The sequence below is a fragment of the Meleagris gallopavo genome, chromosome 5, assembly GCF_905368555.1.
Source record: "Meleagris gallopavo chromosome 5, MGAL_WU_HG_1.1, whole genome shotgun sequence".
NCBI lineage: Eukaryota > Metazoa > Chordata > Aves > Galliformes > Phasianidae > Meleagris > Meleagris gallopavo.
The window spans coordinates 22,467,030-22,490,370 of record NC_139408.1 but is presented as its reverse complement, the minus strand read 5'-3'; the positions used below and the strand labels follow the sequence as shown (position 1 = coordinate 22,490,370).

At 44.2% G+C, this 23,341-nt stretch overlaps 1 protein-coding gene across 3 annotated transcripts; it reads left to right on the top strand.

Annotated features, from left to right (window-relative positions):
- The first annotated feature begins 3,233 nt into the window (after positions 1–3,233).
- On the top strand, positions 3,234–22,704 carry SLC39A13 (solute carrier family 39 member 13). 3 transcript variants are annotated; one of them, XM_085224664.1, is made up of 11 exons: positions 3,238–3,374; positions 7,828–7,935; positions 9,146–9,445; positions 9,880–9,993; positions 11,642–11,763; positions 12,965–13,117; positions 17,520–17,609; positions 17,939–17,989; positions 18,214–18,346; positions 18,477–18,576; positions 19,969–22,704. In XM_085224664.1, the coding sequence occupies exons 3-11, from the start codon at positions 9,178–9,180 to the stop codon at positions 20,036–20,038; spliced, it is 1,101 nt and encodes a 366-aa protein (XP_085080790.1). In that variant the 5' UTR covers positions 3,238–3,374; positions 7,828–7,935; positions 9,146–9,177; the 3' UTR covers positions 20,039–22,704. The 3 variants fall into 3 exon arrangements, with proteins under 3 accessions (XP_085080788.1, XP_085080790.1, XP_085080789.1); XM_085224663.1 differs by lacking the exon at positions 7,828–7,935 and adding an exon at positions 7,709–7,769; XM_085224662.1 differs by lacking the exon at positions 7,828–7,935 and having other exon boundaries at positions 3,234–3,374.
- The last annotated feature ends 637 nt before the right edge of the window (positions 22,705–23,341 follow it).

The following is a 23,341-nucleotide window of genomic DNA, read 5'->3' as shown; positions in this document are numbered from 1 at the left end:
TTTCAAAGAGAACAACGAGAAAAAAAATGTTTAAAAATGTCCAGGGAACAGAGTGTAGAGGGCACACTTAGGTGTAAGGAGCCATGAATTTAGTAAGCCACTCCAATCCCTTCATCAGCAAGTTCTGTGGTGAAAAATCAGCCGCTCAAAATGTCTTCCAAGGAGAGGCCATCTCCTGTGCTGGCTGGGGAGCCAGACTGCCTTTGAGCTCTCCTCAACTGAGAGCTTGCAAGGTTTTCATGAGACACCCAGAGCCTTGTTCCCTCTGAGACTGTTCCTGACATTCTCCCACAGCCCAGAGCTTTGGAGGTGGGGAGGGGGGAGGCTGACACCTTCCCCGGGCTTGATCTGCTTAAGGATGGGGCTTACACAACTGCTCTTTGTCGTGTGAGGCAACCACGGTACAGCCATATCAGCCTCCCTCCCGCGGCCAGGCTCTGCACGAAGCCCTGGCGACGGCATGCTCTGAGCAGTGAACTGCAGTGGCAGCGCCGGGTTGTTACCAGGCATCGTGGTAGGATGCCGTGTCACTCCCTGCTGCATTTGGAGATTTTATGAAGGCCACTCGCGTGTTATTTTCCTTGGATATAATTGCTTATGCTCAGTAGCTCTGTAATAGATCAGATGCTGTACATCTTTTCTGCCCCGATAATGGTGAAATCCTGATTTCCCCGCTGAAAGGCGTTTCGTTTCAAATCCTGAAAGGAAAACGGGGAGTTGGTGCGGGGCCGGCCGCCTCATTCTGAAGGCGGGTGGCACCTCCCTGCGGTGTCTCTGCAGAATTACAGCTTTCACAAGATCGCCACTTTCCCCAGTACGGTATCAAGCTGCTCCCGAGAAATTTCGAACTGCCAGATTCCAGAAGTCTCAAGAACCAATCAGACATGCGAGAGTAACCGATTCTGCATTTCTCCTTTCATATTTATTCCATCAGTCTTTCATCCTGAGTGCTCCAGACTTTTTTTTTTTTCTCTCTCTGATTGGTGACCCAGCCAATTAGGTATGTTTTTGATTGAATTAAACTCATTATTGATCTGACACGCAATACTAATTCTAATATTTAGCTTTGATTGTGCAATAACACGTCAAGTAGTTGTGTTTTTCATTAGACTTTGATAATCACGTTGTTTGCAGCAATTGTCATTTTTCAGTAAATAATTTTTCATTAAAAATATACTTGCCCAATGTATGGGACTAGCTCTACCGACATCTCATGGCTTTTATGATGCACACCATGCTAGCCTTTGGAGACTCTGCATGAAGTGTACCCCGTGCCTCTGCCTTCACTTCATACCAGTGAGCTGCAGGGACTTCACAGGTTTTTTTCTGGATGGTTGCTTTCGTTCCACCAATACAGTGCCCCACTCCTGCAAAAAGCCACAAGGAGCTACAGACTTAAGCACAGGTAAGTGCTGGGGACCCCCAGGTATAAATGTCACAGAGGCAAGAACGGGTTACAGGTCAGAAAGGAGGGGAACTGGGTGCATGCTGGCTAGTTTTGTAGTCTGCCATTATAAATGATTTGTATTTTTTCTTCTCAGATGAGAACACTGATCAATTAGGAATACAGAAACCTAAAGTCACTTTTGGAGAAATGAGGATGAAGATGTTTTGCGGCACGGGTAAGGTGAGAGGAGGTCCCTGTGCTTGGTTCCTGTTGCCTCATCGCTGTTGCAACAAAATCCCAGCTCTTGGCCCCAGCCCATCGGACTCTGGCTGAGCCACACTGATCTCTGCCTGCTCCCAAAACGTCACTGCAGCTGAGAATTCAGCCACCAGCTGAGGAAAAGCTCCATTCGATGCACAGCATGGTAGCTGCTGCCGCTTAGTGGCATGAGCTACTGAGTGCACATTTCATCCACTGTGCTCCCCGTATTGGCTTACGGCAGGATACGAACTGAAACTGAAATCCTGCATTCCCGAAGTCAAAGCAAACCCATTTGCTTCACTGAACCCAGAACACCACTATGGATCCCAATACCCCCAAATTCACAATGTGGCTCAGTTCACCTAAGAAAGCAATGGTAACCATCACAGATACGATCTGGCAGCACAGGGAGCTGTGCTTTGGGAGGCAGATGTTGAGGTAATGGAAAGCGTCTGTGAAACACAGGAACCACAACTGCAGAACCAAATGCCAACAGTTTTTCCTATGAAAATTTGCTTTCAGAATTCAGTGCCCACTGTAAACATTCTGCTTGCAAGTGAAAAAGATAAAACTTCTCAAACTGCCTTTTCAACACATCCGTGTAAGGCTGTGTTCCCCATGCATGACTGCAGAGAGCAGCTCAGCTGGCACAGGCTGCTGATGGCTGCCTTCATTCCTAAGTGCTGTTCCACAGCGTGATATTGGGGTGATGTAATGGACTCGGGCGGGACTGTAGACAGGAGCAGCAGCATCCACAGCATCTCTGTGAGGAATGGGATTTGCTCTGGAATACAGTGAGAAGCAAGTTCTGCATCTCAGGGAAAATGGTAAGGGATGGAACAGAAAGGTATATACGTTAGTGTATTTTGGAAAACGTATTGGAAACTATAGCTCCAAGCTAGCTCAGCCTTGTAGAAAAGTAAATCTTTGTTCTCTGCTGACCTAGTTTCTGGAGCACTTGCAGCTTCTGCAGATCAGTTTAATAACCACAGATATTCTTCATCATTAACAGTCGGCAGCTGTGCTTGCAGAGCCCTGGTGTTACCAGGCCACAGAAAGGCTGTCAGGCAGTCACCTGCTTAGAAACCTGCTAAGAGTCAGGAATGTTGTATTTGTTAGAAGCTTTTAGTGGGTAAGTCCTATACTGCCATACTTTTCTCCACTGTAGTGCTATCCAGAAGCTCTGCCCAAACCCAGGTTCCCATCATGCTCACTGTTAAACATCTGCAGCCCAAAGAATTTATAATCCGTTTAAACAAATCAAATCCCTACGGGCACATTCCCAAACGCCAGCTCTCCCGCACCACGCGGTTCTTTTCTGACCAGCTGGCAGCACGCCGGTGCCATTTCTTCCTTGCATTTTCCCCTATGACAGTAAAAACCTCCCCAGCTCTGCTCTCCCCACGAGACGGTGCTGCGAGGGTCCCTCGGCAGGGCCTTCACACCGGGTCAGGCTGGACGCCGCACGTCGGGGAGCCGCAGCCCCTATCCCGGGCCGCCCGGTGCCGGCACTCAGACGGCAGGAAGCGCTCCCGACGCCGCCCCCCTCGGTGGTGGCCGGAAGCGCGCGCGGCGTGTCCCCGCCGGGGCGGCGGCGCTGGTGCCGAGGAGGCCGGGACCGACGTGGCCGGCCGGGGGAGGCGGGGCCGAGGGGCCGCCGGGCGGGGCAGGCCCGCGCCGAGCGGCGGCTGGATGGCAGCGTCCGCACGGGGCACGGCGGCGCTCGGTAACCGCGGGCGCGGGGTGGGCGGCGGGAGGGGGAGCGTAGTTACGGGATGAGCGGGGGCGGCTGCGCCGCGTTTGGTACCGGCGGGGCCCGACCGCTGGGCACGGGTGGTGGGTAGCGCCCGGCCGGGCCCGGGTTCCGCGCTGCCGTCAGCCGTGAGCTGCGGTCCGGTCCCGGTATCGCTCCGGTTCGACTCGGCTTCGTCACATGTGTGGCCGCCGTGGTGCCCGGAGCCGGGAGTCGAGCCCCGGCGCGATGAGGCGGACAAAGTTTGGGAAGTAACTCCGGTCGAGAGTCTGCGCTGCGGCGCGCTCGGCTCCGCGGGGAGCGCCGCGCGGGGCGGCCGGGGGCTTTGCGCGGCCCCGGGGAGCCCGAGGGGCCCGGCCGATGAGTACCCGGAGAGAGCTGGCCGCTCCCCCGCAGCTCTGTCTCGTTCTGCGTTTGTCAGCATTCCTCTGACGGAAAAACAGAGCCCGCCCCCCCGGGAGCCGGCGCGACGTCGATGGGAACGGCGGCGAGAGCGGGGCCGGGTCACCGCCCGCGGGGCAGAGCGCCGGGGCCGCACGGCAGTAGGCGATGTGCGGCGGGGGGCAGAGCCTCTATCCCAACCCGAGCGGTGAGCGGGGCTGCGCCTCTGCCTGCGTCTCCTTGCGGGCCGGTAGCGGTGAGGTGGGGAAGGAGCGTTAAATCCGTGTTTTAATCGCCCATAGGAACGGGCGAGGGGTTTGCTAGGTGTCACATCCTCCTTGTGCTGCGGTACGCCATCGTTCCGAGGCCTTTGCACCTCCAGATTTTAGCTGCACGTGCTCTGATGTGTCTCTGATTTGCAGAAGTAAGTCTTTGTGCCCCTTTTGGAGGGGCACAAGCTCGTCAGAGCAGGGCTGGCTGCGGGCTGCCAGTGACAGGGAGGGAAGGGAGTGCTCCGGACACCGGGGTCAGGGCTTCCAGCAGTTCAGAGCTCCCCACGGGGCTGATGCAGGGAGGTGGTGTGTGGAGTTGTTTGGTTTTTTTGTTTTTTGGTTTTTTTTTTGGCTGAAAGTTATGCTCCCTCCCTGGAAAATAACTATTATTTTTTTCCATGCAACTCTTTTGCAACTCTAAGACTAGGCAACCGGCTTCCAGGGAGAACAGTTGTTTATAAGAGTTGTTATAAACTCTTTTTTCTCTTTCTGCTGATATCTGAAATGTCATTGTGTAGCAGTGAGCAGTTGTACTGAGACAGAACTGCATCTGTGTGGTCCGAAAAAGCACTGTCCATGAGAGGTTGTGGCAGCTGGACTCTTTGCTTGGTGTTTCCAAGCACAGTCAGGTGTGTATAAATAGCAGATTCCTGTGAATTTGTACTTCCAGAGATGGGAGGACCTCACTGGTACTCCAGCTCTAAATCATGGTCAGAGTGCACGATCACCTCACAGACCGGGTCAGGACACGAGGTGCTGTTGGTGGTAGTGGTGAACAGGTTCTGATCTCGGCGTGGCTGGAGAGGGGATACTGATGGGACTCTGGCAAAACTGATGAGCAAATGTTACCATGCCTGTTCTTCTCTTATGCATCTTTTTTAATAACCCATTTACCCTCCATGAGAAAAAGCACATCTCTTATTATCTTGGTTTATCTCTCTGCCTCATAGTGTTTGCTGATCTCTGAGAACCCAAAACTGCTTTATTTAGAAATTTCTCTAGACTTCCCTAGCCGGATTCCTGAAACAGATGCTGATGCCTTAAATTACGGGTAGGTAAAGACCTCGACTGTCTTCTGCAGCTATAGTAGTGGGGTATTATTTTCTCTCTTGAGCTTTTTTTGTCCTAGAACTACATCTTGATTGCTCCCTTCCTTCCCCTTAAATACATCTCAAGAGCAGACAGTTTGAATTCAGAGACTTTAGAAATAGTAAGTAAACTTAATGTCTCCTGAGGAGTGTGCAGCAATGAGACTGAAAAGCAAAGGGGTTAAGGTATAAAACCTGCCTTTTGTAGGGCAGGCGGTTATGATGTGTCAGGAAGAAGCAAATGCTGGAAATGTGCTCTGAATAATTAGCCAAATACAAAGATCAGTGCAGGGCGATGCACTGTTCTTCATAGACGCTTTGTGAACATCAGGAATTTACTGCCTGAGATATGAGGTGATGCTGGTCAGCTGGTGCAGGTGTGGAGAAATATACTGTTTTTCCCTGTTGTAAATAACAAGGGGGAAAAGACCTGTGGGTCACGGGAGGTTAGCTGACACAAAGATGAGATAGGGCAGTTGGTTTTCAATCACTTATGACCCATGGTTGTCCACCACCATCTCTCTCTGGAGATCCTCTATGTCCTTTATGGGTTCATCTTTTTCATATCTGCAGCTTGTTTTCAGAGACCTGGATGTGCCATTTGTTATGTGTTGTTGCCTCAAGCTGAGATCTCTCCATCTCAGAGACCCTCCCAGGTGTTCCTTGGGGCAGACATGGGCTCTGAGCAGGGAGAACTAAATGAAAGAAGTGGATCTGTTACATCAGTTGTTTTTTCTTTTCCAGATTGATTTCAAAAAGCTGTTAACTTTTTGGCAGCCGTATCACAGAAGAGGCCGGTTTGTGCTGCTTTCTGTCATTGCTGAGCTGCAGAGAGCAGTTGTTGTACTATGTGTATTCTTTGCATCTTTACATGCATATGGTGGTGGTACAAATCCTGACGTGTCACAGCGGCTTTGCTCCTTGCAGGGGAACTGTTCTCAGTCATTTTCAAGCTCTAATCCTGTCATGAAAGCAGTCTGGGGTTGAAAGGGATGCCTGTCGTTTTTAAGGCAGGAGATTATCTAAATGCAGGTTGTTAAGCAGGTAGCTGGTAAGCGGTGAGAAAGCTGAGCCTGGTGTGATCTGCCTGTTGAATCCCTGCAACTCCCTGGGCAAATGCTTCTGACTGGGTGGCTTCAGTCTGTGTGATGTTTGGGACAGGAGAAAGTCTTTGGTTATGGGACGGCTGATGTTTGCAGAGCATCTTATCTTCTTGTTCTTTTGTTTTCCAAAGGGAAATTTGGGGGATTCAGTGACTTTACTGTAGCCTTGAGGGTTTGAACTTGTAGCTGTGGAGGGGACCTGAATCTTGGGGAGATCAGCCCAGTCCCTGCTCACTGCACTGATGGAGATGAGTTTGTACATGGAGAGCTGTGAGATGAAAATGCCCCTTGCTTCTGTCACTCACCATTCTTGAAGCTGAACATCTTTAGCCTTTGGTAGGGAGCTGCCAGTAGAAGAAGGACCTCAGGTGTAGGGCTGGGAGGGACTTCAAGATAGGATCTGGTCTGTGCGGTAAAAGAATCTGAATCGAGTGCTTACTCCTTTTTTTTTTTTTTTTCCCAAAAAGGAAAAAAAGTCCAGTATGAGAGAATCTGCATAACCCATGTCAGTATATCACAATTTTGGCACTATTTAAATTTTTTCTTCATGTCCAAGCCACATAATTCTAACTAATTGAGCTGATTCCATCATGTGAAAGAGTTGAGCATTTTTCTCTTTCTTTGTGACTTTTGATATAAGCAGACTGTTCTGTTCCTTCCAGTGTTATCTTTTCAAGACTAAACGTGCCCGGCTTCTTTGGTCTTGTCCAGATCATGCTTTCTAAACTCCAGTTTTTGTTTCTATCCTTTGGAATGTCTCTGATTTTTACATCTACTTTATAAAGTACAGTACGTGCAGTAGGTGCAGTCTTTTGGCTAATGTGTCCCTTGTCGAGAGGAAAATAGAATCACTGCCTCTGTGTCACACAAACAATGTAGCTATTAATGTGTTCCAGGATGTCATTTGCCTGCTTTGTAGCAGGCTTATCTTGCTGGCTCAGAATTAATTTCTGAATCAGTGTAATCCATGTATGCCTCTTTTTTTATTTTATTTTTTCTTTGGCATGTTGGAGTTAATCTCTTGTTGTGCCCATTTGATTTATTTGTCTACCTATTTGTACTCATCTTTGCTGAGCTTGATTTAGCAGTATGTAATAGGTAGATGAGTATCCTCCTTCACAGAGTTGCAGGACTCTGTCCTTTAATGTTCATTTCCATTGCTCGCTGCAGCTGGGCCTTCCTCCAGCAGTGATCTAGTTCGGGGACTGAAACTGGAAAAACCTCTTCGGTAAAAAAAAAAAATAAAAATCTGTTCATTTGTTTTGAACCCACTCACTTATGGTGTCAGGTGTGAACGTGGGCAGGGGATACTGACTGAGGGGATGTGGGATGAGGGGCAGCACTGTGGTGGTGTGAGCCCTTAGATTAGTTTTTGACATCTTGATTTTTGTCTTATTTCAGGCCCCTTTCTGTTTGGCTGTTATTTAATGCCTTGCTATCTTTATTCCTTTCTTATCTTGCAGGTATAACTACAAACTGATCACTTAACTTGATCAAGGATCTTTCAGAGGACTGAAGTTACTGGTCTGTAACTTCTTAAGTCTCTCCTCCGTCTCTCTTTTTATTTCTTCTTTTTATAAAGGTAGATGAGGCATGATCCTTCTCCAGACTTCTGTGGCCTTTGCATATTCCTGTAAATTTTCAAAGATGCTTCAGAGATTACCATGACTGGTTTCTTGAATGCTTTCAGGTGAATGCTATGATTTCCTCTCAGTCTACAGCTGCCATGTGGACAGTTGTTATGCTGTTCTTTTCTAACCCAGTCTGTTCTCCTGCTTGCAAACTAATTTCTCTTGTCACATTTCACTTCTGGAGACTGAAGGAGGCATTTGTACTTCAGCCTTTGTATCATTTGCTTTCCTTTCCTGTTTGCTTATGAGTAATTATCTTTATTTTCCTCTTCTACCAGCCCTTTTTCTTTCAAATTTTCTTGCGACTGAAAAATCCTTAGTAACACCTGTGCAGACTTTGATTAAGAGTCTGTCTAACCCAGAATCCTTGGAAACATTAAAAATGAGGCACATATAATTGATACTTTCCAGCCTCTGGCTCCTTTCGGACAGGGATTTTTCTGAGCCTAGTGTGAGTTGTCTAACCATGTACAGTCAATAGATGTATTTTCCTATTGTTTGTGTCCTGTTAAATCCACCTAAAATTTTCTTTTCTTTTCTTTTCTTTTCTTTTTTTTTCTTTTCTTTTCTTTTCGAGAAGTGCCTGCATACAAGTTACCTGTTAGTGAAGAGTTAAATCTGCTTTTATTTTGTAGCTGACTCTCACTGTCATCATGTGATGGCTGTTAGTACTTAAGTTTGAAGAGACAGTCGTTAATCATCTATCACTATTCCTGCTCTTTTCACCACTCATAACTTTATGAACCTCTGCTTTTTAGCCTGACCCTTTTAGTTGCCTGTTTTGTCACGTTTTTGGTTGTCTTCTCTATACAGTAATCCCGCAACCGCATGTGTCTCTTGGTTTTTTGTAATTCTAATGTACTAATTCCATGATAAAAAGTACTAGAGAGAAAACTGGTACCAAAAGGCAGAGAGAAGACTAATCCTTCTAGCACCTCTGGTGAAGATCTTTCTCTGAGACCTTGGAAAATTGAAGGGCTAAGATGGGGACCTCAGGTCCAGGCCTTGTGGAGTCCTTGTCAAAGCACTGCAGAGATGCTTTGACATGGTGGAAGGCAGACTCTTTCACAGGATGTCTCATGCACAGTTTCAGATGCTTGATGATAAACAATGTTCGTTACTGATATGACAGAATTTCACGTTTCTTTGGGGGGGAGGGGAAATATAAGATGTTGAGGGACAGGGTATCATGACCAAGGCTTTTCCTCCTGGGTGGTGGGAAGGAGCCTCTTGCATGCTCTCAGAACTGCTCTCATCTATTCTTTTCAGAGATTGGCCAGCCTGGTTGAGACCACTTAGCGATGACAAAACGAAAGCTTCTGCTTGATGGAACATTCTCCTTGATTCTGATCGCGGCTTGTGAAGCTCAGCAACTTCCGAGGAGTCATGCTGCCACCAATTCTGGTCCTCTGTGTGAGAAGGAGGCAGAGTCCTGGGGAAACCTGTTAAGCAGTGAGCGGCTGGATGCCTGGATCTGTTCCCTCATTGGCTCGTTCATGGTGGGGCTGAGTGGGATCTTCCCTTTGCTGGTGATCCCCTTTGAGACAGGAGCTGCTCTACGGTCAGAAGGTCAGCCTGTTACCTGCATTAGCCTTCCTGAAGCCATAGATCCTGGGTTATGATTGTGACAAACAGGACCTTGGATCATGCCAGTGTTACAGAAATACAGTCCTCCAGTATAGGCACTTAATTTCCAGTTACTTTAGGCCATGCTTGTTAGTTTGATAGGGAGTCCTGTCACAAATGCAATCCTGGAAGGAGACTGTATAAAGAGTATCTCTTGTTGTACACCCTCGGGAGCTGCCTAGTCCAGAACTTCCCACACACAGTTGTCCTAGCAAGGTGGTGCAAGGGCTTCTTGCACTCCAGCTATTTCTTCCATGCTCTCTGTTTTGAAAACTTGGCTTGCAGATGCTTCTAATTGAGGTCTTTTTGTGCAAAAGCTCAGCTGGAAATATTTTGACTTCTAGCTGAGTCATAATTGGGTTTTGTTTATTCTTTAGCTGGATCACGTCGTTTGAAGCAGTTGTTGAGCTTTGCAATTGGTGGACTACTGGGGAATGTGTTTCTCCACCTGCTTCCTGAAGCCTGGGCCTATACATGCAGTGCAACAGCAGGTATGAAAGCTTTATATTCCTAGAAGCTGCCCATGCTGTGCCTACTACTACATTTTTTGAGTCTTGAAAACACAAGGCTAACCAGACTGGGTCAGCCCTGGACCAAAGACTGATCTGGTATTCTGCTTTGAATAATGTGTAAAAGTAAATGCCTAGAGAAGAGTATACAAGAACAAAAAGATGTAATATGTTCTCTTTGTATGTGCAATCCTCCAAAGATTTCAAGATTGGAAACTTCCTGAGCTAGATATAGGGTTTGTTTTTTTTGTTTAGTAACTTGTAACAGATTACTCATTCCTCAACTTTTCTCACCTTAGACTCTGTTTTTCCTTCATGTTTTCCCTGAGGAAAGGGAATGCTTCTTATATAAAGTAGTGCATCCATGTGGTATGCTACATGAACTTGTTTACCATCTCAGATGGTAGACATTTTGCCCTGTCAGAGCCACCTTGCCTATAAATCTACCCTTATCACAGTGCTACTCCTAGGGCCTTTTACTTGGAACTGAGGCCTTTCCATTGGCATTTAGTCAGTTTGTGCCCAAATGTATTGCCCTCTTAGTCTTTGCTCCAGGAGAAGCCATGGAAAATTTACTGTCAATAGAGCCATTGATTAAGATGATGGCTGGAGAGTGGGGAAGGAAACAAGTACAGGTGATGGAGACCTGTGTTGGTCAGCAAACTAAAATGTTGGGATTTGGATGGGACTTGTGGTGTCCATGTATCTCTTTCTTTCCTTGGGTAGTCTGGCTTGTTGAAACCTAAAGGGATTATATCTTTCTTCTTTGGCCAACATGTAATGAGAAGGCAAGTGTTACTATGTCTGGTCAGTTGAGGAACCAAGAAATTCTCTGCTAAAAATGAAACAGTGGGGGAAAAGATGTTTTGGTTTTTCCAGACTTCATTGTGTCTATCTCCTGGGATTTCAGATCCTCCACAAATCTGTTGGTTCTTTGGTCCACTTCCTGTTCATGAGTCTGGTACTGTTAGCAAAATCTGCTGTCCTTTTTTAACTCCCTTCCTACAGGGGTTCCCAAATGTCTTCCTGCACTAGCTTGTTTGTGTCTGACATTGTTCTGAAGCATGAAGGTTTCCATGACCCATATATACCCCACTGCAGAATTGTTCTGTTCTTTCACTGCAGTGCAATCTCAGTTTCTGCAGCCAGGCTGGATGGTTGATTATTTCACATACTTGGCAGTATTTGAAAAGAAACATTAAGCCCAAAGCTATAAAAACTTGCCCAGGTGTGGCAGAAAGGCAAAGATGAGTCCATAGCTCTACTAATGGCAGACTTCATGTTAGGGCTTGCTTTTTCAGTAGATAGAGGTGCAGGATTTTTGTTGATATAATCTTCTCTTGCCTCAGGGGCACAGGGAAGTTGCTAATGTTATCAAGAAATGATCTGGATTGCATTATTGAAGTAAAAGGAGTGGGGGCTCTCACTCTGAGAGTTCTGAAATGAAGATGTCTCTTAGATCAAGAATGAACAGATGATAAAGTTACTTGCTATGAGATATGCTTGTTCCCAACTTCTTGCAGGGTCAGGTTGTTTTGTTGTTGGTGTTGGTTTTTTTTTTTTTTTTTTTTTTCCCATGGGAAGACACTGTTCTTGATAGTAACATGAAGATTTTTCTCCCCTTCTTCAGGAGAAGGGCAGAGCTTTCAGCAGCAGAAGCTTCTGGGTCTCTGGGTGATCGTTGGTTTCTTGACTTTCCTGGCACTAGAGAAGATCTTCCTAGAGAAAGAAGAGGAGGGATGCCCTGGTGTGGTAAGTGAGCAGCCAGAGGGGAGGGTGTGCTGTTCTGTTTGGATCGTGAGTCAGACATGTAAGCACTGTACTGAACACCTCATCTGCTCTATCTGACAGGCTCAGCAAATGATCTTGGAGCTGCAAGTAGCTTATCAGTGAAGCTTTTTGCTGCTTCTTTGACACTGGGTACTAGAAGTTGTTTCATCTCTGGGCTCTGGTTTTGTGGTTTTAGCTGATTTCTCACCTCTGGGCTGGTTTTGTTCTTGATGTGGTATATGTGAAAAAAAGCTCCCCTCCTGTAGAGACTGGGAGCTGGAGTGTTCTGTGGTTGAGACATTTGCTCAGATAAGCTTTGAGGGATGACAGCTTGCTGATGTGTTCCACTGAGCAATTGTGACTCACTCTCCTCCTGGGTCCTCAGTCAGGACAAAGACCAGCATTCTTTGGAAGACCTGAGTATGGTCTGGTCCAGGCATTTATTCCGTGGAATTAACATGGTAGAAGGGATTTATAATTGGCCAAGTCATCACAGCAGTAGAAGGGAAGCACTGACAAAGAGGGACCAGGAGGTAATACCAAGATAGAGGAGAGGGGCTAGTCTTAAGCCATCTCACAGTTCCTAACAGCAGCTGTTCAGTACTTGCTGTGCCATGCCTTTTGAGAGATAAAAGTGCAGGTCAGACACTGGACAATAGCAATTAGGTAATGCTTTGACTGGACACAAGAATTCTGAAATAAACTGCAACTTCTTTTGAGACTGAATTCTAAGATGAACAGTTTATTTGGAAGCTGACAATCCCATATATAGACAAATTCTATGGACTGAATTATCCTAGCACACTAGGAAAAACAAAACTTTTCCCCTCTGCCCCCTGCCTCAATGGAGTTGAATTTCTGTAGGCAGCAGCTGCCAGCAGGACTGACAGATTGAGCCCCTCATCTCTCCAGCGGAACCTTACTCATGTCAAAGCATGACTCTGATTCCCTTTCTCTCTTTCTGTTTTCCTGATCCTTAAGGAAGTCCTTGCTCTTGTTTAACGCTACAGATGTGACTCTATGAAATCTGTCTTGTTTCTAGCTGTTGTTGTGGTTAGACTGGGCTACTGATTGGTGTTGAAAGGACAAAACCATTAAGGCTGAAGGGTTGGATTTCTGACACAGATTTGCGCTCTTCGTTGGGGACAAAAGAACAGTAACAAGCTGTTTTCTGCTGATTTAGGGCTGTGATTACAAGACCCCTTCTGGAAAGATTCCCAATGGAAGTGGCTACCCTCTATCAAAGGTGGCAGGCAAATCACAAAGAGCAGAAACAAATTCAACTCAGTGTAACGGCTCTTCTCTCCAATCTTGTCGAACAGACAACAGAATCAAGGTAAGAGATGCACAGTGTGTTTGTTTCTGATTAGCAGCTATCTGTTCCCAGAAGAGTGAGCCTGTCTTCTGCTTCTATCTCCAAACCTGCATTACCCATCATTCCTTTTTGCTATATATCATCTGACTCTTATAGTGAGCCTATTCTGGGAACTAAAAAGGTTAAGGTTTGTTTGTTTGTTTTATTTTTCCCCTGTAGGTTTCTCTCCTAATTTAGCTTCTTAAATCAGCTTTCCATGTAAGCTTCTAGTGCTGGGGTAAGGTAGATCAACAAGTTCATAGGATAAGATGTGAAGAGTGGAAAAGGAGGACCGTGTCATTGGGCAGAGACTAGTCTTTAGACTGGCTTTGCTTTCAATTTTGTTACTATTTTTTCACTGTGGAAAACTCTGATTGAACAGTACAAGCGAGAGTAAAAGACAAGTTTGGCTGAGAGAAGACTTGTATTTTGAGTTTGAAAGCCCATAAGAATATGAAAGTTTGTAGGAAGATGACTATGAACAGAAAGTGTGGTTGCAAAGTCTAGCCCAAAACTGGATGTGTGGTCAGTCAGAAGCTCTTTTTGGTTTTTCTATTTCAAGTCAGTTTTGCTATAACTTCGTGTTTCTTTTAACGCTATGTGAAAGATGTGCTGTGATCACCGGATGTTTCAGTACCCATCACATTCATGTGATTGGTACACGACACTGCACAAACTGCGAGGTGCTGCACTGGTGTTTCTAGAGGTGATAGAAGTGCAGAAGTCAGTGTTTTTGGATTATGAAACACTGTGCCATAACTTTAGAAAGTTGTATACCAGGAGCTGTGGACTTTGATTTCAAGTAGAAATGAAATGCTGATGAGGGACACAAATGTTCAGGGCCTTTTCCTAATGTAAGAAATTATGATGTGATTAATGCTAATTCATATGGCAAAACTGAGAAACTTGAGCTGAGTTTTTAATTTGCCTTATTATAAGTAGCTATTAAGCAATAGGTTAAGAAAGAATGCAGATCACACTTGCAAGACAGGGGCAGTTTCCAGGAAGTCAATGCCATGGAAAAAAGTACAGGAATAACGATAGGAAGTTGTTTGAATGCACTCCTTCCATTATGATACAGTCAGGAGGATGAGTGGGTGTGTAGGAAATAGTACGTAAGATAAAAAGCAAGTGTTCCTGCCCATGTAGCTGTAGACTTGACTTTCTACGTAGCAGCATATCTGAATTTTTCTGTAGCATTATTCATTATATCCAAAATGGTACCAAAAAATTGCAGCGTGATCAGGAAATATGTGAAATAATCACTTCCAGTTTGCAGAACGTGGAAAAAAAATGTTTTAGCCTTTAGTTTTACAGATGTGATAAATCAGGGCTGACTTGAAGTATAGCAATAGCTGTGATAGAGACACAACTGAAGAGTAGAGTTGTACTAAATAGGAACAGATCAGGAATTGAAGGCAACTCTGTAACAGAGAGTAACTTGACAGTGCACCAGTTTACCTGGAGACATAGAGTCTATGTCGCTTGTGTGTTTTTAAGCTGTCATTTAAAATGTTTTCTACAAAATATGCTATACCATAAGAAACAGTGGGCTTTATGCGGAAATGTAAGGAGGCTCTTTCAGTTGCATTATGTAGGTCTAGATGATTGTAGAGAGGCTTTCTAACTTTGAAATCCTAATGTGTCTGTTTTCAGTCTTGCAAACTATTCTGAATACACATGAAATAGGAGATAATGAGTTAAGGGGTAGTTTTAACTTTCTACCTTCTGGGCACATAATCTTAATATTTTAATAGCCTTTCTGGTAGGGGAGAGATTACTAAAACTACCAAAGTATACCTGCTTTGTTACCTTATTTTGTTAGGAAATGATGTCAGCAGTCATTCCATCTGTCTGTCCATCTGTTCCTCCTTTCATTTTTCAGTAACTTCTGAATCCGTAATTAAGCTTACCCAAGTTCAAGAGGGGTGATTGTCTCAAGGGTAATCAGATTTTGAGTTCCATAAAAATCAGCATGGTGCTAGAGGAGGAATGCACACTAATGTGCTGTTGAAAACTCTGGTAGAAATTAGATGTTGCATGCTGCTTGGCAGATCTGCCTGGTTGGCAAATCAGCAGGTGAATCTCATTGCCCTTGTCTGGTGGGAAGGTGGCTGTCATGGACTACACTGGGTGAAAAGGAACATACAGATAAAGCCTTGCTGGAAGCAAGCAAGGTAGGTGCCTTCGAAGAAAAAAAATCCATAGGAAACCTTTCTTTAGTTCTATTATGCACTCAGTAATGCTTATTTTCAAAAAACAAAAAGGCAAGCTTACAATTTAAAGAAAAAGCACCCTTCAGGGCTCCAGTAATTAGTAAGCTGCAATTGGTTATCCTCTTTGAGTGCAAATAATGCCTCCCACCTGCAGTATTTAAGCTAGGACAAATTGTTACAGCAGCAGCAAGAGAGTAAAGGTTCTAATATACCTGGCTTCTTTTGCTCTCAAACATAGATTGCTTCTACTCTACATCGCAGCCTTTATTCATTCAAAAAGTAAAAACACCGTAGAGTACATCTTCCTTGCTTATCATTCATTTTCCCTGTAGCAGAGATCCTTGCAGATTTGTAGAAGTAAGTTTTATTGCACAGTGACATTAATTCTGACTCATGAACATAAACACTTCATCTTGCTGCGCTCTTTATGAACAGTGAGAGCATCCTATTAAATATTCGCAGAATGCAAATGTCAGAGACTCATAACTGTCAAATCAACCCAATTTATTTCTGAACACTCCAAGGCTTTGCTTCTTTCAGTGACAGCTTTTGCCCCAGCCTCTGACAAGCAGAATTCGTAATGTTTTAATCATGAGGTCTATTTTTTGCCTATACAGTGGTATGGGAAATCATTTTTTGTGTAAAACGTCTGTGAATAATTATTACTAGCCCATGGGGAAAATGCAATCACATAAAATCCCAACATGGGAAGAAGAAATTGTAGGCAGTCATATTTAACTGAAAATAAGGAATGATAAGAAAAGCTGCTGTGTTTGTGAATCTGTCTGCACACGTTATTACTTTGTGTTTTCCGTAGTTAGAAATACATGCAGGGAACCTCTGCATCCATTGTGGAGATGTTACTTAGATCTTGACTTAAACATGATCCTTAGGCAGGCTTTGCTTTATTCCATATTTTCATATTTTGCTTTCATGTGCACTTTGAAAAGTATAAAGCCTTTGAAGATGTTCAGAGATTGTGTAGTGGAAATTACTCTGCAGAAAGGTGATGCTTTTGAAAGAGATACTTCACAGAAACCTCCTCCTGAGCTTTGTCATACAGATGGCAGGAAGATTCCCCAAGGGGCGGTGATAGAAACAAGGAAGAGCAGGAGATTGATAAAGGGCCTCTAAAACCCATTGGCATGTGTGTTTCTCCAGCTAAACTTTGGCACCTTACGGTAAAGTAAGAGCTAGAGGGTCTTCCCTTGGTACTCATTGGCTGCTGCCCTGTATCTGCAGCTAATGTATGCCAGATTCGTTCTTGCAATCCAGGGAGCCTGGATTGATAATAAACTCCGGTGACTGCAGTGTCTCAGGACCTACATGCTTTTTTTTTAATTGTTAAACCTTATAGAAAGTGGGGAGAAAGCACAAAAGCCTGTGAGCAGATCATCTTGGATGGTACCCTCATATCACTTTACATCAGGTATATAATTTTTCTGAACATGAACATACTTAACGTGATGGGGAAGTCTAACATAGAGGTGGACTTCTGAGAAAGGAAGCTGGTACAGGCTTTTGATGTTCTGAAGTATATATGCATTTGAATACTGATACACATGCTCTCCAGCCTCCCAGCAGGTGTTTTTTTGGGGGGACTGTCATCACATTCTTCTCTTTATTCTTTGTTAAGAGAAAGCAAACCCACATGCAGAAGCCTTTTTTAGTGCAACATTTCAAGGTTTATTTATTTTTAAAAAGCAATTTCAGCAGCATTTGTTCTGTTGTATTGTTGCCAACTTTTGAAGGAGGTATTTAACAGCCAGGTATTAAAATACATGACTAGAAGATAAGTCAGGTCACATTTATAGCCAGTCACCTGTGTAAGATAGTGAAATGTTAAAAATTGGCTCATTTTGAATTGGATATTTTTTGTTTTTCTTTTTTCAGTTTGCGTCTGTATTGGGAGCCCCTTTGTCATTTGCATTCTGTCTCCATTACTCCTCCAGTAAAATGACTTTCCTAATCTCAGACAATACTTGCCTACTCCGAAACTGAGTTTATCCTAAATATTTAATTTGTACTTGAGCACCGATGTAGTTTGTCGCCAGAACTGCTTTGTCCTTGCTGTTGCCATCTGAACATGACTCTATGTAACCTATGCCTTGTCTGGTGCTTCGTTTGTCTTATATTTCTTTATCAGGGGCTCTTCCTTCTCTTTGCAGATTAGTGGGTACCTCAATTTGCTGGCCAACACCATTGATAACTTTACTCATGGCCTGGCAGTAGCAGCCAGCTTCCTGGTTAGCAGAAAGGTAAGGTTTCTGTCACCAGCTTTATACTGAAATGGAGATGCTTGTTCTCAAGTTTGTATTTAAAGAAAAAAAAAAAAAACAAAAACAAAACCCACAAAGATTTGAAGAATTATTTCCTATTTTCTGAAAGTTTCTGAGAAAAAAGGGCAAATCTGACCCTTTGTTGCAGAGCTCCTTCAAATCTGGGCCATATTTGTCCTTTGTGCAGATGTCTGGGGAGGGGTTGCTTATCTGCCCTTGTAAATAAGAATCCTGGATAAAGAATCTGTGCGCTTGCTAGAAGATATCTGAGGGACTGTTTCCAAAACACCTTTTCTCCTCTGCTGTAGGTTGGGTTCCTAACCACGATGGCCATTCTCCTCCATGAAATACCACATGAGGTGAGAGGGCTTTGTATCTTGCCATCGGGGAGGGCGTTACAAGGGTATTTTCATTGCCTAGGCGAGGAGAGCTGAATCTGCATGATGTTCTCTTGTCCCTTTGAAAGCTCTCCTCTGGGAGACCTGAAATGTGGAAAGTTAAAAACAGTCTACAAGTACTTGTCTTGTTAAGGGTGTCCTCTGACTGAGAATGTTTGTTTACTGTTGGCTCTTGATTTTTGTAGGTTGGGGACTTTGCAATCCTACTGCGGGCTGGGTTTGATCGCTGGAGTGCAGCCAAGATGCAGCTTTCTACAGCTCTGGGAGGAATTGTAGGAGCCTGCTTTGCAATATGTGCACAGTCACCAAAAGGAGCAGGTAAGGCTCCCCAAGACTTCTGTAGGAATGTGAGAGGCCAGTGATCTCCATGTATATATCTTAATTCCCTTCTCTGTTCTCTCCAGTGGCTTTGTCTCCATAATAGTGATAGTTTTCTGTACTTGTGCAGGGGAAACTGTAGCCTGGATCCTCCCATTCACTTCTGGAGGATTTCTGTATATTGCCTTGGTAAATGTTGTGCCTGATCTTCTGGAGGAAAAGAACCCATGGTAAGTGCTTCTTCCTGTTGTACTGCAGCACTTCTGACTGCTATGGAGCAGCATTGTGATGGTTCCCATGCCTGTTCTGGAAGCACATGAATGCCAGCTTCCCAAATCCCATTGACTGTTCTAGCTGTTGAACTTATGGGACTACAAAGACTCTACAAAACATGAAAACCTTCCAATGGGTCAGTCCCGAAGATTGTACTAGTGTAGTAAATAGCCCAACCAGCTAAAACGGGATGCTGAGAAATATGTCCAGTAAGGTGACCCTTTTTTGTCTGTCTTCTCTTGGCATCTAATGGCTTAGGGGCTGTAAGAACCAGGGCCCCATGTAGGTTTTTGTGTCTGATGACCACACGTGAACCTATCCAACCTATCCTTCACATGCTTCTTACATCTCTCTGAGACCCTGTGTATTACTCTGGGCTTTCTGCATTATTCCATAGTTTGGCTGCACTGCATGAAATGATGCTTCCTATTATTTGTTTTTTAGTCTCTTACTTTCTTAATTTTGATTAGATGTCACTGTGTTGCTGTGTAACTAAATAGTAAGTTTCCTTATCTACATTGTTATGTATAACCCAGAATATGTATTCTAGTATATGCAGCCTTTCTTCATTTGTGTTATTGTAGTTTCTTGGAGCCTGAATGAAGCTGTGGCAGCTGTACCACAGTAAATCTCCTCTTGGATCTCCTGGCAGAGCACTCCCTGAATGCTCCTATATGCTTTAGCTGTAATGACAGGTTAACTCCAGTAGTTTGTCTAAGAGACCTTCACTAATCTAGTTCATTTTCACTGAAACAAATCAGGAAGTGCTCCAAAACAGCACTGCGGTTGCATCTGAGGAGGCAGGAACCTTTGGTAGAGATATGGTAATTGCCAGCTGGAAGATTTATTTTTGGTTGATAACCTCTTGTGCTGGTACAGATGTTTGCAGAGTATGGAGAGGTAGTAGGTATGCAGTCACTTTTAGCATCACCTTAAATTTATGCTTGATTAAGGAGGGGTAAAATTCATCAGCTTTTTCTTTTGTTACTATTTGTCAAGTTGAATGAGGTCCCTAATCCTTGCTGCACAAGTGCTGGTTCTCTTGTGAGAAGGACAGGAGTCTGCACTTGAGTAGCTGAATGACTGAATCAGCTTAAATTGATTTTGAAACCTAAAGTTGAACCTTGCAGCTGAGAGATCAAATGTGTGCCGGATTATAAACAACATTTTAGTTTGGGGTGCTGGGAAGGAGTTTTCTCAGCTGTGTTAATGGTGTCATGCAACTGCCATGTTCTTTTTATGGTAGATTTGGAAGGCACAGAACAAACCAGTCATGAACCAGTAGACTGCTGTCTATTGAGACTAATTGGTCTATGCTGCCTCCTAATTTTGCTGTTTTTTTTCCCCAGGAACTCCCTGCAGCAAGTTCTGCTCCTGTGTACAGGCATTACAGTCATGGTGCTACTTGCTCACAACTGACTGACTTCTTCACAGACCTCATGATGCCTCCCAGAGCTACCACAGAGTCTCTGAGATGTTACAAAGCAATAAGGAACACTAGTGTTACTTCCTATGTGCGTGTGTGCAGATCTGGCTGCTAGTGTGAGAAGCAGGTGAGAGAGGAGGTCTGGGTGTGTAAGACCTGGCTCTCCCATCCCTGTTCTGCTAAAATCCCACACATTGGGGCTTCCATTATATTTTTTAATGGAGCAAACAGTGAGAAGAATGAACTGAACAAATGCTTCACTGAGAATGGATGACGTTTCATTTGGTTCATTCTAGTGGAACTGCACCTCCCAAGGTCTTCTGTGAAAACAACGAAGGTGGTTCTTGCAGCTGATGAAGAGGAACTTATTCTACCACTCTAAGGGCTGGAGACAGAACAGGGATGGCAAAGCAACAGTAACCCAACAGCTTTAGCCTTGGGTAACTCCTTACCCATGAGGAGTTACAGTGCTAAGAAAACCTGCTTTGTAGATAGAGAGGAAAGGCTACTTTCAACTTCTCTGGCTTTTCATTGACATCACTTGTTTCTAAACGTAGTATTAGCTTAGGCAGTCCACTTCGGTCTGTTTTGTACTGATGTTGAAAACAAGCCAAGAACTTGAGGCATTTCAGAATAGGTCACTACAGTTAAATGTCTCAGTTTGGAGATAACTTCCCTCAACCCTTACCACTCCAACAGCCAGCACAGCCTGCTTTTTTTTCTGAAAAATGGTCAGAAATGCTTATTCTATTGCCAAACTATAAGCTCACCTACATCTGAAAAGAATGCCATGTAGCTTCTTCTACTGACTTTTCTCTCCTCATAACCACTATCTGAACATGGCTCTGAGCCTGCTCTCAAGACCTAATTCACCCAACCATTTGCCCCACGCCGATCTCAGAGTCTTCCTTAGATGGAATGGTTAGCATGTTATCTGGCATGCTACTGCAGTCCGGGACTGCCATGGCTAAGGTCTGTCTGGGCAGTTTGGACAGTGACTGAACACAATGCAGCCTGGTCAACAGTATATATTCCAGGTTAGTTTTTCCTTTGTTCACTGTAGTATATTTAAGGGCATGCTATAACCAAATGGTTGATTTCTGGGCTTCATACCTCATAGTGGAGTTAGTCTGCTGGAGAAAGAAATAATACTGCTGGCTCTTTAAACAAGGGCCACAGCAGCAGGGAATACTGGAGAGAGGGTGAAATGGAAAGGGTGAAAGTGCTGATGGAAAGAATGGGTCTGGAAAAGCTGTGTGGTAAGTAAGGAGAGAAAATGCAATAAGCATGCTTTAAAGTTTTTCTGTTGTACAATGCTTGGGATAAAATTTTTGGCAGTTTTAGGCCAACAAAAATGAATGATATTTCTAGTGCTTTGCCTGTCTTGGCAAAGCTGGCAGGGCTGACCAGGCCCTCATTCCCCAGGGATGCATTAGTACCACAGAGGTGTGCGCAGTTGCCTTTTGCAGAGCTTATCCTCTCTTTGCATAAATCTGTTTAGAAACTGGTCTGATTGAACTAGCAGAATCATTGAACACAGAACAGGTGCCACAATGTAAATTGCACCAATTCAGTTCTGTTTTTAAATAGCTTCTGTAAATCAGTATGACTTAAAGACTTTGTCTGCATAAAGCCTTATCGAGAGGGCTCATCCCTTGAGGGGGTCATTTGGTCAGAGCAGTGAGACAGGTATGCTGCCCACAGCAGTGGCATTTACTTCCCTGAGAGATTCCTGAACTGTAGACACAGTTATTTTCTTATGACAGCTCCTGTCCTACTTTTCAGAGAAAGCTGGAGAGCTTATGCTTGCAGCTCTCTCTGCCCAGGAACTGCTATCTAAAATTTTCCTTACTCTAGGCTCACAAAATAACTAGTTTCACAAGGAGGGAAGCTTAGTGCAATTATTATTATTTTCTTTAAAAGTTGCTATTCTTTGCCAGCTTATTTGTCATTCAGTTGTTTGAAGTCTGAATGTAGCATCCACTTTTCCTGGGATAAGGATTAATCTGATTATCCTGCAGGAATTGGGGGACTATACTAATCTCCTAGTTCTGGTTTTGTAGTTTTCCCCCACTCTCCCTGGGGTCTGAAGCTAACCGGACCCTGTAGTAGTAGGGCTCTGGAGGAAGAGTTTGCAGAGAAAGATGTGACTGCTGTTTCCCAAGATGTCTTTCTTAAAATTAGAATGGCATTTAATTTAAGTTGAAGGATTGCCAGGTGAGTGCCTGTGAGTTGGCGTTATTGCATCAGCACTGAGTCTTGCCAGGACTAAACCACAGTCAGGAATTCGTGCTCAGCATTCAGGAATGTCAAGTGGTTGATGCTGAAGAAAGAATTTGAGTTGTTTTCCTTGGCTGATATCAGAAGCCTGAGAGTCTGTAGTTCTTGGGAAGACACCCCGTAGGAGGTAGCAGAGGCCTTATGGGATGGGCTGGTTAGTTTTCCTCTATGTGCAATGTCAGCCCTGGGGCTAAGGATGCAGAGCCTTGGGAGGAAATGGAGCATCACTCCACCACATTTGTCACTTTTGGAAATGCAGAGAGACTAGTATTTTCTAAGCTCTATTTTTTTCAGCTGCTCTTTTGCATTTTCCCCCTTCATCTGTATTGGTCTGCTCTGCATGGAGACAGTAGAGATGAAATAAATGGTTTTCAATGTGGGTTTGTGTTTTTTGTTGGAATTCAAATTACACATTCAGATTTCATTTGTATTATTCATTTGGGTTAGTCTAAACAAATCTGGACTGTTTTCTCCTCTGACTTTCACAATAGAAGGGAAAGTTTCTAATCCAGTTTGCTGTTCCTGGAGCCATGGCACTTTGGGTTAGGAGTGCAGTGTTTCTTGGTTGCCAATCTCGGTCCTCTGGAACGTGTCACCGGGTCAGTTACTCCTCTTTGAGAGGAGAATTTTCATAGTAACTGAGTATCCAGAGAGTTCTGCGAATATGCTTTTTTGTAATAGTGATATATATATATATTTTTTTCCATCTAAAATTCACAAAGCCTGCCTGGTAGTTAAGTTCTTCAGCACTTGACACAGAGCTGGTTGCCTGCCATCTGGGACAAAGACACTTATTCACCATATGTAGGAAGAGCCTGGAGAGGAATAAAGGGATTTTCTTTACTCTTCAAAAACACAGGTTCGAAGCATGTCTCTCCCACTCTTCATTTGAAAGGTTTTCAGGCTATAAATACTGAATGGTAATAAGTGACTGTCAGCTGAAGACTTCTTTATGAAGAAGGAGAACGATAACCAGGGAGTTGGAAGAAAGTAAACACAAGTAAGTGATGGAGGCT

What these genes read in the sequence shown, in the direction of transcription:
- SLC39A13 (XM_085224662.1), top strand. Translation starts at nt 9,178, where the DNA reads ATGACAAAACGAAAGCTTCTGCTTGATGGAACATTCTCCTTGATTCTG. An exon ending in ACAGTCACCAAAAGGAGCAG is followed by an intron (nt 18,347 to 18,476) that starts GTAAGGCTCCCC and finishes GTACTTGTGCAG; the next exon opens with GGGAAACTGTAGCCTGGATC. An exon ending in CTGGAGGAAAAGAACCCATG is followed by an intron (nt 18,577 to 19,968) that starts GTAAGTGCTTCT and finishes TTTTTTCCCCAG; the next exon opens with GAACTCCCTGCAGCAAGTTC.